Consider the following 15,672-nt stretch of genomic DNA (forward strand, 5'->3'; position numbering starts at 1 on the left):
CAGACAGGAGTGTGGCTATGGAAATTAATTGCATTAAGAGACTCCATGTTAAGGTCTGGGGTATCTCCTGCCCTTGGCTCTTTTTGCCCTCCTCCCCACTTACCCTTCTCATTCCAAGATATTTGAGTTTTATAAGGGACTTGCTTGGGAAAGAAATATGAGACTTCTCCAGGTATTAAAGCTGAACCCATGTTCTGTTGTTGAATGCTCTATAAATGACCAAGGGGAGGGTTAACAAGTGCAATTCCTGGTGCCTCTGACCTCTCTGACTCTGGGACTGGGAAAGAGTGGAAGATGGGTACAGCTGAGGTGAATTTCATCCAGAACAGGTGCTATAAAACAGAATTCAAAATCAGATCTCTCTGTACATACTATTGATTAACTCAGCTGAGTGCTAACCAAGCAAATCAGCCTTGCAGCACTGGGCTGTATGATAAGTTTGGGCCTGTGATTTAGCAAGGCAAGATTTGGCACTAAGTAGGAGCTGGGAATTCTGCCTCAGTTGCCTCCTCTGCTGGGGACTCCTCAGGTGCCACTGGGCACATGTGAGCCTTTCCCTGCCTCAGTTTCCACACTAACACAAGGATGGCATTAACAGCAGGGTTGGAGGCTGGTTTTGGGGACTGTCCTGTGCCACACAGGAATAGCTATTGGCTGAAAACAGCCATTTCATCAGCTGACTTGGAGGTACTTGATACACTCTTGATTTCAGCCAACAAAAGTGGCACATGTCAGAAAAGCAGGAATGAACTCTTGACATTTCTGGAATATGTTAATTCGTGTCCTTTAGCCAAAGAGGAGGGAAGGGAGCACTACAAACGAGCTAGTTTTGTGGTTGTGCTGCCATCACCTGCTTTTAACTAATCCCCTTATAGTTAGGTTTTATATCAAGGATACAAAAGATCCAAGTTGAAACCTGCCTGTCCCATTGAGAGTGGGGAATTGGCTTGAGGTGCCCTATTACCTTGATTATTACTGGATTTTAAAGCCCTTCCTGCTCTCCATCGAGTTCAATAAGTAACCCAATAGCTCTAAGAAACTGAATAGAGAGTGTCTTAATTTCTTTTGCATCATGAGAGCAGTGGAAGGCCATGCTTTTATTTATATAAGGGAAATAACTTTTCCTGTCAATTTAATAGACAATCTTGGAAAACCTGCTGCAGGTTATTGGTGAGATTTTCTCATTATTTTCTTTTCTAAATTGCAGTTGCGATTTTTATCACAAAGAAAGAAATCTTTTAAATACAGTTGTAGATAGCAGTGTAACTCAAGCTCTCAAGGACATCAGTGAGGGGATAGTAGAGTCTTTCAGCAGTAAGATTTTGCCTTTGCTGCCAGAAAGGTGTATTTTTTTATATCCAGTATAATTAACACGAGAGCTATCCCAGGGTAGAAATAATTCACTCTGTGACATAACTGAAATGTCTTGTCTGTGCTGTCTGGTTTTGTTTTTAACCTTGGGCTTAGAAGGAACCAAAAATCTTTAGTTGTAAAAGAGCACATCATCTGCAAAATATTATAAGCCATTTATCTTTATGCACAAATGCCACCTTAGCAATGCAGCTCCACTTTTGCATCATTAAATGCACAGACCATGCTCATTTTGCCCCTAACTAATAACAGTCTCCCCTAGGAACAGTGGGTGTTCCAAAGAGCACTGGAAGAGACAAAAGCTGGCACTCAGGCCAGGCAGAGGGGGCTGCTGCCCTCCCTGAAGGTCTGCTCGGGGTTGCTGTCCAGCCGGAGCAGTGGCCGCGGGCTCAGCGTGGATGTGGAGGGCTCAGCCAGAGGGCTGGAATTCTGTGCCTGCCAGCCCTGCTCTGGGTGGGCAGTGCTTGGGCTGTGGGGCACATCCCTCCCCACGTCCCACTTGCCCTGCAATGCTGGGGTTTGCAGGTGCAAAGGTTTTTGGAAAGGAACAGCATATAGCAGCTGATGTGTCTGGCTGCAGGGAGCTGGCTGGGTGGGGTCACGATCCTGGCTTTGAACTGTGTGTTTGTCAGCCCCTTTCCTGCCTGCCATGGTTTCTCCAGGCAGTGCTTGAGGGCCAGAGCTGAGCCTTTTTGGGTGCCTGTGTTGAAGCAGTAAGAGCTGGTTTGGGTTTCAGTCCCAGGTGAGCCGAAGGTCCCAGGGAGGTGCTGTGCTGGTGGGTGCAGCACCAACAGGAGTGTGGCTGGCTGGGTGCCATGGGCTCCGTCATACCCTGCTGCTTGAGGCCCTTCCAACAAGGAGAAAATGGACCAGAACAGCAAATAGAGTAATAGTCTTACTTTGGAGAGTAAGAGTATTCTGACAGCCCTCCATGTAAGTGCTCCTGTCCTTGTAGGTAAGAGCCTCGGTAAGTTGTTCCAGCTGAAGGCTTGCCCCAGTAATTACTCCTGCCAGACAAGCACTCATTCACTGTGAAAGGAGGTTTCTTCAGCTTTGGGTAGATGCCAAGTTAAACTTCCACTAACATTTCTTATATTTGCAGCCACAATTGATGACTTTTCTCATTATTTGATCTTGATATGGAGACATACGGATTGAGCCATGTTTGTATTAACCCCCCCAAATTTTTTTTCTTTAGGAACATCTATCACAGTTGCACACAAACTGTTCTGCTCTGGCACTCGTAGATGATATTAGCTGGGTTTTTTTCAGAATTGCTCCATGTGGCAATTGGTATGGATCTGCCTCAAGAGTCACAGTGTTCCCAGCTAACCAAGAAAGCAATAGTGGTTTGTTGTGCAGAAAAATGCATGCAAACAGCCCTGGAGAGTGTGGGGCATGGTTGTGCATAAACCTAATTGTTGGAAAAGATTTTACAGGTTGACTCCAAAGTATTCACCAGTTACTAACTTTATATATGCAATAAAAATTCTGAGGGAGGGGAAAAGCCCCACCCTTTTTCACTGCTGATTTTCAGGAAATTTGATGTTAAACCTTTTAAGAGAAAAGGGGTTCTTGGATGTTAAAAATGCCAGAGTAAATTGCCATTCAGTTTTAATTATTTATGATGTAACACTTTATTCAACAACTGACTTTATTGTTTTCTACTCAGTGGTTTTAAATCAGTGGTCTGCATATTCCTGGGGTTCTTGGACAGCTTGGGATGCCTGAAAGTTATCTTTAAAAAACCAGGTCTGTTAGTGTGTTTGAGCTTGTTGTCCAAGAGTCTGCTCCATCCCAGGAAAACATTTTGTGTGTGCACCAAGCTCAAAGATTGAAAATAACTGTGAGAGTGAAAATGCTCTGAGGCTGCTTCCCTAGAGAGAAGCTTCTAATGAAACCTCTTGTTTCTGTTTTTGGTTATTATTTCCAATTTGTTAGACCTTGTCATTCTTGGTTAAATCTCAGTTGATGGAGGGCTAGAGTGAGAACTTCCACCCTTTCTCCTTTCCTCCTCCTGCCTTTCCAAGCAGGTAATTTGCCTCCTCCTCATTTCTGTGTTTACTTTAGGTGAACTGCCTGATCAAGCTCTCCAAAGTGTTGGAACACGTAATTGTGTTCATCTGCTTGACATGCTTATGTAGACAGCAGGATATTGTTAATAACCTTTTTCTATACAAGGCTGAATTCCATGAGTACTTTGGGGTATAGAGTACTTAGAGAGATGGATAAGTTTGTCAAAGTTTCTCAAAAATAGGGGTAAATGCTACCACCCTTCATTTCGCTGGTCTGTAGCTTTCTTTCTGGGCAGTATATATTAGAGAGATTTATAAATAAATCCCTACTCTGTTTTTGTAGTGTTTGAAGGCAGTGGCCAAATCCGTGTGCCATATACAGAAGGTGGGAATTCAAATGCTGTTACCAGTGTTGTTGCTGCCTCAGGCTGCCCTGTGGAAGCTGTCCTTTTCCAGCAGCACAGAGGTCTCTGGAGCTACAGCAGGACAGATGGGCAGGTGCAGCATGCTGGGGTGGGGACTGGCACCCTGTCACACCTTGGCTGCAGACCTGTGTGTAAGAGCTGGGTCATATTTTTCCTTCTGTCTGGCACCCTCGTTCTTGTGCCAGCTGGTGAGAGGGTTAACAGGGACCCTCCTCCCACACCCACATAATTGTAGGGCTTTGCTCTTGTCTCTTCTTCGCTTTGGGAACTTTCCTCCATGGGCACTTGGCTGGAGAATTGCCTGTCTGGTGTCAGAGGTAGGTGCAAGCCAGTGGCACAGAGCTTGCATGGGCAAGGCAACAAGACAATTGTGTCTTCCACTGAGAGCAGGAGGCTGGAAAAGCTTTCTGTGTATATCTAGGTATCCTCTGATCAAAAGGTTTTCTAACTGCTAGTACAAAGGGACTGTTCTCTTGGTGAAAAATTACAAGTATTTGTAATCAGTTTGCATCAATCTCTTTGGGGTGTTGGGCTGTGCTGATTTAGCAACATGATAACTTCTGGCACTGCTGCAAAACGACAAAACAATCCTCAAGATCAGCCTGCAACAATTCGGTATTTTTGGTACCCATTAGAACATCAGTCTTAGAAACAGGAATGCTAAGACTCCCTGGATCTTGTTTAATAAAATCATGTAGTAAGGGCATCATGATTATAAATCACACTTGGAAATTGGCCTGCAGAGTACTCACTGGGTTATGTGGTGTCGTGTGTTCCTGGCTCCTTTTTAATTTCCGAAAAGAAGGCTTATAGCAGCAGCTGGAGCTAGAGGTGGAATTCATTTAGCTGCTTCGAGAAAGCCACTGCCAGCAAAAACCCAGCAGCTCAACAGTCTTTGGTCGTAGAGAGGGGAAAGGGATCCAAGTGACTGGAGCTGGTGTAATGAGAAGGAAAAGAACCAAATGATTTGGCAGCATGTGAAAGAGGTAAGGATGTGGTAGAGAAAGGAGCAGGAGGAGCTGAAATGAAGAGCAGGAGTAAACAATGTAATTTAACTTATTCAAAAGGGACAGAATGCTTATTAAAGCTCTGAGAGATGATAAATTAGTGCTTTGCTGCTATTGTTATTTCAGATAGAGTTGTCATATGGTAACGCTGCAGCAATGAAGGCTGGAGGCTCACAGATTCATAGAGGGGAATGGCAAGTGGGATATTTGGTTACATGATTGAGAGTTGGAGTTGATGAGGCAAAGTTCACAGCCGTGATTCTGGAGAGCATCCTTACATGTGCATGCTGTTCCCAGGAAGGTGCCGTCACATCCTGAAGAGGGATGGTTCAAAGTGTGTGTCCCACTGCTATGAAGACACATCCCACGCTGAGAGCTTTTACCTTGGTCGGGAGGAGCTGTCGAAGCCCTGCTCTGCCTTATGAAACCCCGTCTGAAATAGCCCCAGAGCCCTCACCTGGAAGTGCTTTTTGGCTGTTACTCCTGTGGCAGCACACAGAATATCAGGAGATCATTTGAGGTTGTGGAGTTTTCCCCTAAGGAATACTGGGCTGGGGGAGGGAATCACAAAATGATTCTTATCTTACATTACACAGAATCTCTTGCATTACTTACTGTGGCATATTGTTTCCTCCCACAGAGTTCTGCTCAATCGCTTTCAGGAAGAGGCTACTCCGTAAGTCATTTTACAGCTAATTCTTTCACTTCTGTTGATGTTGATTGCAGAGGTTTACACTACCTATTGCACAGCCACTGACATAGAAGAAATGCAGGACAGAAAAAGGGTGAGAGCACAGGGATGTCGTGCACCTGGCAGGGGACAGCCCTGACATGTGAGAGTGCATTAAGAGCCTGGGGGCTTCTTAATTTAATATTATACTTATAGGGAGGGGTTTTTTTGTCATTTTATGGTGTATTTCAGCTAGATAGTCACCTCTGGAGAATTATAAGACCTGAGTGGGGAGAGTTTTCAACACCAGCATGAGATGCTTCTCTCCTCCCTCCCCATACGGGTTTTCATCTGTGTGTTAAATACAAGAATCAAATACACAATTACTCCCATTTTATGAAGAATTGTGCCCCTCACCATTGTGAACAAAAAAAAAAGTCAATATTCTCTTATTTACAAGCTCTGAGTTGTAAAACAAGCTCGCTTGTTTTCAGGGGAGGGTGTTGCTGGTGTTTCCTTGGCAGGAGTGCCACAATGTTCTAGGGTGGTGTTACAGGGTCAGGACATGTCTGCCTGTGTATGCAATGTACCAGACTTGTTTAATTGTTCCTGTTCATATGTACCTTATTTGTATGTGCAATAATGACATTTCTTCATGTAGAGGTGGATTAATTTGTTTATTTGGGGTACATTTTCTGCTCAGCTGTCCAAAAAGGCAGGCACAGACATCACTGAGTAGAGTAATACAGAAACAGGAGAGGGTGTTAGAGGCTTAGCAGAGTCAACATGAAAATTCCTGGAATCACATTATATCTGACTCTCAAAACAAATGTATGGTGGGGAGATATGATACCCGGGTTGTTCAGCCAGTAAGTCATGTGTAGTGCAAAGGTTAGAGATGAAGGTATATGCAAATATGAACTCAGTCCAGCAAATGATTCCTGCCTACACTGATTGACAGTAATTGCTGTTTTCACAACCTCTGCCATGATAAAGTTTTGCCTTCTAGGTGAAATGGTCCCAAACTGTTTTATACCAAGCTGCTCATTCTCTGTAGGACCAGAACAAGGGTGGATTTCATGTACTTCAGGAAGTTGATGTGGAGGCCTGGAACACATTTCTTTTTACAATAATCACCAGAACTATTTTCTTTCAATAATTTATGTTGTAAGTTTAGGGTTGTGTGATGGAACTTGCTGAGCTTCTACCCAGTGCACAAAGAGAAAAAATTCCCAGGCAGTGCAGAATTTATGGTCTGATTTCATAGCGACACTGTCACATGCTATCATGTATGTGATCAGAAATTCATATACAAGATTAAGTACATTTTCATCATAAAACCATTACAAAATAGCACATGACTTGAAAAGTCTCACAGTTTTAATGAAATAATGTCACAAATTTTTAGACAGTAGTTACATGTCTACTAAGTATCCTCCTGTCTAAATCTTGCCAGTATCCCAGGTGAGTATCCTTGCTTAATTCATTGAGGGATGAGGAATGTTTGCTCTAGGACCTGCTGAGTGCTGTTTTCCATACATGGGGACAGTCATATTCACCTAAGCTTCTAAAGGCTGATGCTTTATCTTCTAGTTGTCTGTAAAATGCCATGCATGCCCATGGCACCACATAAATAATAATGAATCATCTTCACAGATTTTATGACTGAGGGCATGGTTTGGGAACTAAACAATTTCCCAGTGGCTATAACATAGGTTGCAAAATTGTAATGGAAAAAGCCCAAAGAATTCTTCTCAGAGTCTCAAGGCCAATAAATCATAGGGCTGTTTTCTTCCATTGCTGGCTATTCAGAAATTTGCTTTTGTTTCTCAGAGAAATGATTCTGAGAATATTACTAGCTCCTTCTCTGTGCATGTGTGGAGACAAGGGTCTCTTATTTCACCAGCCCGTAACTTCTCAAGGGAGGTAAGAACTTTCTGCATGCCAGGGCAGTATTTTGAGATCATGAGGAGTGTGAAATGGCATTGCTTTTCTTTATGGATTGTCATTTTCCCTGTTAAACTGCCTTCTGCCCCACCACATGCCAGCTCTTGAGGCTGTTTCCCGCAAGACTCCGATGCTGCTCTAAATTGATTTAACCTAAGTCAGAGATTGCCACTTCCAGCACTGCCAGACCTTGCTGGCCCAAACTCGCTTGGGAAGCTGATTCTCCCAGGTGGCACAGAAACATTCAAACCACCAGATCCAGACAACTGGCCCCCCACCAGGAGCTGTCTGTAATATCTCTAACAGTTTTCATTTTCTCACGAAAGGAGCTGTATATGAAACATGAAGTCACTGTTTTGGCTCTGCCCATGCTTACATCGAATGGGTTGTTTCCCAGACATGGGGAAAGCAGTGGTAGCAGGAGGCACGCTGGAGGTGCTGCTGTGTTGGGTGTTCCTCCTGATAGCTGTGCTGATGGCTTGTGTTGTGGAGGGCTTGTGGAAGGATGATCTGCATCGTTACTCAGTGAAGTTCTTGTACTGGGTTCCATCGGCAGCTGTTTAAATACCACAAACTGTTTTGTGCGTGCTCAGTTTTAATTACCTCGTTCTGAATCTGCACTCTTCACCATTCACTTGCGTCAGCTGTCCTTGCAGAGATGTTTGCTTTCAGAAACATTTGTAGAAAATGCACATTTTAAGGAAATGAGCATTTGCAAAGTGAGAACTTAAAACCTACATTAGGAATCTTGCATGAAAAATCTCAGTCCAAGGTTTGGCTCATCCAGCTGAGCCATCAAGGCCTGTCTGGGCACTCAGAGCAGGCTCATCATTGGTGAAAAACCTCAGTGAATGCCTCATCTATAAAGTACAGACTGTGGAGCTAGAGTCAGGAAGAAAACTAAATGCAAGTGTCTTAATGATTAACTCCTGAGTGCTGGATATTCCAGCAACTTCCTTGACTTCAGGCTTCCCACGAAACATTAGGTGCCTAAATAAGTAGCATGCTTGAAATAACTGTGAAATTTTGGTCTCATTGAAGTTACCACATAACCTGTGGTGAACTCCAGCTGCACCTAGATTTAATTTGAGCCTCAAAACCAGCGTTAACAGTGACCTGGCACATAGTTTCAGAGTCTCCTGTACATATCATGGACAAAATTTCTTATAACCCTATTTCCCAAAATAAAGTTTCCAATAGCGTTTACTTTTAATTGGATAGGATGAGACATTTCTATGTCTGTACTGCTGCTGCAAGCTCCTTCTCTCATCAGTAGCATGTGTTTCATATCCTTATCTCATTAAATGTATACTTCCGCTGTGCTGAGGAATAGAACACGAGTTTGTTTATGGAGGTTAATATCTCATTCTCTCTATGACTTGATGGTTACATTTGTGTGATAAACTACTTCAGCCATTCGTCACATTTCCTGCATGCACGAATGAGATTAGTGATTTTAGTCAGAGAGGTCTGTCTGTCCTCTGAGCAGACAAAACAGATTCTCTTTTTGGTAACAGGATGAGAGGCCCGTCTACCTGAAAATGCACTGATTTGTTAACAAGGACACAGAGAATCAGAAATGAGAGTTAGAATTATTTGAGGTTTCTATGTATCACTGATACATATCCATCCTATGGATGTTTGTCAAATTTATTTCTGATAGTTAATTTAGAACCAAATAGTTACAAAGTAGTTACAATGAATATCAGTACAGTTTGTTATTAGTGGCTAAAAAGTCACAGTTGTTTATAAGGTTGAGCACACTGTAGAGACAAACCCAAGCTGCAGTAGAACTTTACTCAGTTTCATAGAGAGGATGGAAAAGGATAGAACTGGCGAATATGTGGTAGCTTAAAAAAATAAACAAAAAACCTCTTCCAATAAATTATGTAGTTTATTTATAGAGCATCTGTGCAGCTGTTCGTCTTCTAAAATGGAAGCGGCTAAAATGTGGGAGTGACTAAAAGAAAAAACTTGAAAGCATATGGCAAATGGATAGCCAGTGAGCCAACCTGTCTGAGTGGAACGAAAGCACAGGAGGATGAGATGTCTTTGTTTGGTTTTATTTGTTCTTGAAAGGGCTTTTTTTTAAAAATGAAAACAGTAACATACACTTGGCAACAGCAGCAGCTGATTTTTATTCTGAGCTTCTGTAAAATATCAAAGTCTTTGTAGCCTAGTCAAATCCCTGGCAGCTGATCAAATTCTGTTGATTTTACATCTTCCTTGTTGAGCGCCGGAAACCAGTGTCTCAGATAACTCGGGCTGGAGCTCGAGGATAGAGAGAAATGTGCACAACACCATAAGGCTTGCAGAGACTCTTGGGTCATCCCAAGTCAGCTCAGTGCTATCTGCAACCTTCATTCCTCCTGCTTGGTGACGTAGCCTGAGAACAATTATCTCAACCCCTGGGTGAAGCTGAACCTGAGGTGACTCAGGCAAGCACTGGGTAGGCTTTGAGCACCCTGAGCCCACTGACTGCCTGGACTGCAGTCTGCCCCTTCCTGCTCCTCTCAAATGATCTTGTTCATTTCTGGAACTGGCTTTTCAGTTGCTGGCAAAGATCTTGACAGCTATCCAGGACTCCTATCCTGTGCTGTGAGCTCAGTGTTGCTGTACAGTGGGGCTGTTGCTGCCCACAACCACCCTACCCCTGTCAGATCTCTTTAGCTCGTGGCTGTGAGTGCACTTGCTGGGACAGCCAGTTCTGAGCTGCATTCCCCTGCTTTGCAGCACAGAGATAGTGCCCAGTGCAGTGACCTCAGTGGGAGGGAGGACGGGTACAAATGGCTGCAAAGTGCTGGGAAATCATCCACTGAGGAACTGTTGACTCTGCAGGTTTATATCCCCTGTAAAGCTCTTTTCATGGCCTCTTTCAGTTTTGTGCCAGCTCAGTGCAGTTCTGTGAGACCCTGAAGCAGATGGTCCCTGCTAAGGAGACTGTTCTCATGCCAGAAATCCTTGGTGTGAGCATGGGCAGGTTCACGGCTTCGGTGTAATGGTTACAGGGGCTCACTGAAGATCACACCAGCAGCATTCCCCTGATCCACTCTGTGCTTCAAGGATGCTCTTGTGCTGTTAGGTTGGAACCGAATTATGACTTGGAAAAGGACCTTTAACAGCATCTCTTCTGTACAGACCTTGAGTCGGTACCACTTCCTACATGGACCCCAGGGATGACTGTATACCTTGATGTCTTTAAGATGGCCATGGAGAAACTGATGTCCTGAGAAGGATAAATTTCTACATTAAGATAATAAAATTATTGCAGTGAAGCATGTCACACTTCTGTTTGGGAATTCCTGGTGTGCTTCCCTCATGGTGTAGAAGCACACTCGGTGACCAGAGGCACACTGGAATTGTGACTAACGGGGTTTCTCCACCTGCTGCTCTGTCACATGCTAATGAAAAATCTCTTCTGTAGGTAGGTAACATTTCTTAGCTAGGCTGGAAAATTCATTGTATTTTAGGACCTCTGAAAAATTAGCATTTTTCTGTGCCAAAAATCGATATTGGAAACAGGGCTCTTGTTATGAATCTAAAACTCCTTGAGCTGGAGCCAAAGGTAAATGATAAAACTGAATTTAATATGTATTTCCTACAATAGTGTGCCTGTGGGCTGGCAATGTGAGCAAGACTTTCTGGACAAGATTTATGAATAGGGAGGTAATAATTCTAAAATAAGTATCAATCTCCTTTTGCCATGATGCCAAGCATAAAAGAGGGACTCTAATTGTCTTCTTCTGGACAAGATAGGTCCCCTTCTGGTGGAACAATACTCTGTCTTCTTTGAAGACAGATAGAGAAAAGAAAAAGGGACTATAAAAAAAAGTGATGTGGCCTGAAAGTGCAATGACAGCACAAAAGATTTAAAAATATAGAAAAATAATAATATGGAATAGAAGCGTAATGTATTTTGAAAGGAGTTTTCCCTGTAAAATAGGAGTTTTAGAGAGTCAGGAATAAAATGGTGGGTGTCAGTCCACAGCATTTAACTTCTGGTTTTCTTTTCCCATGTTCCTAAATAGCCTCACTTCACAAAAGCTATCCCCATGCTTGAATTCACCTGGACAGGCGGAGTTCACTGAATAAATAAAGAGTTTGTTTGCTCTTAGTGCCGTGTGGGATGGAGCCAGGTTGCTGTAAGCCAGCTGAGGAGCTGGCCCTTGGCTCCAGGGCCTGCCCCATAAGCCATGAGCTCAAATTGAGCTGAGTAATTAGTACACATATTATTCCAGATCCGTGGGAGCTCTTCTGAGGGTTTTTGAAATGTCCCATGAAAAGCTTAAGCAGAAGTACAAACATAAATAAACTACATACTTCAGCTTTACAAATACTGAAGTCCATGAACTTCCTTACAACACATTTTCCTTTAGAAGTTCCCTTTTCTGAAAGTCTGTTTCTTCTTAGATGACCTCTGCTTTTAATTAGGATGAAAAGTCCCATGGATTTTCACTCATCTCCACAGCCGTAAGCAAGCACAAAGGGCCCTCTCTGCCTGAGCTTCCCCCTGCCTGAGCAGTGGCCTTGGCAGAGGGGCTGCCTCGGAGGCTCAGCAGTGGTGCCCCTTTGTCCCTGTGGCCAGAGTGGGACGGGATGATCCCGATTTCCATAAACCCCCCAGCGGCAGGGAGGCACAGCCAGCTGACACCGTGAGCCCTTGCGAGCCCCTCGAGGGACGGGACGGCTGACTTGTGTGTGATTTTTGCCCGTGTTTTTAATCTCCCTGCCACTGCCCTCTGCTCGGGGCAGTGGGGGGGAGCAGACCTCTAATCTGACTAGAAAGACGCTATTGTTAAACAGACACGTCCCCCAAAATTCCCAGTGCTCCTTGGCTTTTGGGCTGGGATAACCTCGCTGTCACTGGCCTTGCAGGCTAAAATGAAAAGTTGTCCTAAATCCATCTTGAATTCACCAGCCTGGAAAGGATTACATCCTGCTGAAGAGGAAAGGCAGAGGATTTTGAGAATATCTGGTCTTTATTTCTGGACCTTTTTGATTAAGACTGTCCCAAAGCAGTTGTCTCATATATGTGCTGTAGCTTTCTTTGTGTAGCAGGGCAGGGTATTTGCTTGTCTGTCTCATCTGTTTTCACATTGTTGTTTGCTCTCATGACTCTCTTTCCTTAGAATTCATTGCCTTGTTTTAACTCTCTTTCCTTTCTGTTTACCAAAGCCAACAAAAAGATGATTAAAGCAGACAGCTGATTAGAATCAGGGCTCCTTACCTAGCTACCACAGTGAGCAGGGGTTAAGTGTGGGGCCTCTTGGGGGATTTGCTTTTGATTTTTCTTTAATTCTCTGATAGCCTTGTGCAGTGAGAATGGGCAGTGCTGGTGTTTTTATAACCAGAGGGAGGGTTAAAATAGCCCATTTCTGAGGGCTGCCCATGCACTGGTGCTTGTTGTGCTAGGCTCCTCAGAGGAAACTCATGGGGGTGGGTGGAACAGGGGTTCACACTCTCTTGTTTTGTCTCATATTTCACTGTGCCCTTGCAGAAACTGCACCCAAAACCAGGGTGTGTAAGGGAAGCAGCAGAGGAAATAAGTGCCACTGCAGAATGCAGTTGTGGAAATAAAAGGTGAGCATGTTTTGTTGGCCTTGATAGTTGGTGAACAAGAGAGATCAAGGAAAAGGGATCGATTGCATCAACTTTGTGGGTGTTATTTGCATTAGAGAACACTGTCTGTCGTCTTGAAGCATCATAAATATTTAATTGTGCAGCTCAGTGGAATACCCTGATTGCTTATCAGTCCCAAAATGGTTTTCCCTGTGTTAAACTGTATTGAAATAAAGTAGTCTAGAGAGGGTAAGTTCTTTGGGTGATGGTCACTGCACATCCAGAGTGTAGGGAAGGGTTCCTGTAGGTTGGTGGTTTTTACTAGGTTTCATCACTTGTATTTCTTCCTTGTCACCTTTTTTTTAAAAATTGGGATGCGTTATTATAGACAGGAGAGATCTTCAGTTTCTTTCCTGTCCTAACAGAAGACAAAAATGCAACTTCAATTTAGCAAAACAACAGATGCAACCCTAAGTTGCTCTCACACCAAAGAAAACTTTTGGTAACATGCTGAAGGTGTGGGGGCTCTGCTGTGAAAGCTGCAAATGGGTGAAAATCTGCTGTAGGCTGAGGTTTCTCTCCTCACTTCGTGTTTCAGCCTGGATTGTGATAGAGCTGGCTGCTAAAATGTGAATGTACTGGGCCATGTGGTTCCTCTGCAGTGGGAAGGCAGCTCTCCTCCATTGCCTGTAGGGTGAGAGAACAGAGGGGCTCTGTGCTGGTATCCCTGTGCAGGTGGTTCAGGGAGGAGCCCGGGGTTCTGGGCTGCCTTTCTAGGAACTGTTCAGCTCCTGCTGCAACAGTAAAAGAGTTGCTGAAGAGCAACTTTCTCATCTGCAGTGCTTGCACTGCTGGAAGAGGAGCATTCAGATGGAAACCTTGGTCAGCCGTGTGAGGTGTTTTCTACGCAGGGTCAGTGTTTTCGCTTCCTGCTGCCGCAGCATTTCAGCATCACAGCTGCTCATGGTCAACACCAGCCCCAGTCACCATGACCTGCTGGTAACATTGTAGAAAGGTGTCCCTTCTCCTTTTTATAGCAAATAAATAAATGAAATTGTAAGAGACTTCCTGTGTGGCGCAAAAGGACCAACTGCAGTTCTAGAAATCCGGAGAATGCAGGGCAAGAGCAGAAAGTAAATGAATCCATTGTAGCTTGGGTGTGAGATAGGAATCACACTGGGGTGGAAGATCTTTGCAATACCATTTGGCAAGTGGTAAGGCCAAATACTCTCTGCTTCTTCCCTGTCTCTTTATTAAATACCTTTAGGGAGGCAATGGTACAGCATTGCTGTATCCAAAAGTTGTTTTAAACCCTTCAATCAATGTTACTTAATTTCATGGAGAAATTTTAAACTTCCAGTTCAGAATACCCTGTGTTTCAGCATAGTTTTCAGGTGATTGTAGCTGTTCTCTCTTTTCTCAGCTCGTCACAGGTCAGAAATTCAAAGGCACTGAGGTTGAGTAAAACAATTGTTCATCGCTCTGAGCTCTGCTTTGTTTTTGTGGGAATTGTCTGCTTCTGTAGCACCTTCAGTTTCATTACTTGTTATAAGGTTTGTTTTACTAACCTGCTCTTGGAACAGATACAACCACCAAAGCTGCTTTTTAATTAGCCCTGTGGCCCATCCGGTGTGGATGTGCTGACGTCCTGGCTGTACAATGTACTTCCAATGAAAGGGAACAGTTTGCCATAGAGTCTTGTAACCTTGAGGTCAGTCTTGAGCTCAAAATTGCTTTTGATTATGGAGTTAGTATGTGTCCCAAAAATATAATTAAAAAAAAATCCAGCAAGCACTAGCGGTCCTTACACAGTGCTGCTGAGTTACACACTCAAGTGGTATCACATCTAGATTTTAATGGAATTAACTGCTTTATTTGTAGATTCTTTCCAGATGCTGTGCTTCTGGTTGTAAATATTCAGAGATTTGCAACCAGAATGATGGAAAACTGGCATACAGCTACTACATCACTGTGGATGTGGCTGCAGTGGTTTCTACAGGAATGTAGCCTGATTCATACCTTTACTGTCTGCATTTCATCTCTGTGCTATATGATGGATAAGACTTAGTGTGCCTGAACACTTACAGCTTAGATCTGTAGTATCCTGAGGAATTTTTTTGTCTGATTAATTCACCACATGTGTTCACCAGAAAGCCTTAGGACAGCGGCGGTTTTTGGGAAGATGTTAGATGTAGCTGCTAGGTGCTTGCAAACCTCAGTTCAGTTTTTTTAGACTGGTACATTGTTATCTGTAAACAATAAGAAATTTTTGGGTTGATTGAGAAGCTATCATGTGTGGTTCATGGCTTTTCTGGACGTGGGGTTGAAATGGTTCATGCTGCCCTTGAAATCAGCTAATCAAAGCAGGGCAATTTTTGGACATCCTGTAGCAATTAGGGTGCTGTGGATGAGGGATGGTACAGACTGTGTATTGTGTGCTTTGAACTCATGCAGCAGCTTTCTCAGACCAGTTAGTAATCACCAAAGGAAAAAATCGTTGCATTTGAGTTGGGTAAAGCATATATGTGTTTTAATGGATTGATGAAATTCTGCCATCACCTGCAAGGCAGCAGCAGCATTGAACAGCTGAGAAGCTAAACTTAGTGGGATACTTGTAATGAACCAAAGATCCAAAATCTGATCTCAAAAATCACACGTCTAAAGGGCTTTCTCTGCAC

The 15,672-nt window shown here is 43.6% G+C and overlaps 1 protein-coding gene across 15 annotated transcripts in view; it reads left to right on the forward strand.

Annotated features, from left to right (window-relative positions):
• FBRSL1 (fibrosin like 1) overlaps window positions 1-15,672 on the forward strand; it is a 508,757-nt gene that overhangs the window by 229,104 nt on the left and 263,981 nt on the right. For 13 of the 15 annotated variants that reach the window (XM_069031303.1, XM_069031309.1, XM_069031315.1 and 10 more), the window contains one exon: window positions 5,459-5,494. The exons of the other annotated variants lie outside the window; for them this stretch is intronic. In XM_069031303.1, the coding sequence (XP_068887404.1) occupies window positions 5,459-5,494 (36 nt within the window). The remainder of the gene's footprint in view (window positions 1-5,458; window positions 5,495-15,672) is intronic. 15 annotated transcript variants of the gene reach the window in all.

This window comes from Aphelocoma coerulescens, chromosome 15 (genome assembly GCF_041296385.1).
Source record: "Aphelocoma coerulescens isolate FSJ_1873_10779 chromosome 15, UR_Acoe_1.0, whole genome shotgun sequence".
Lineage (NCBI taxonomy): Eukaryota > Metazoa > Chordata > Aves > Passeriformes > Corvidae > Aphelocoma > Aphelocoma coerulescens.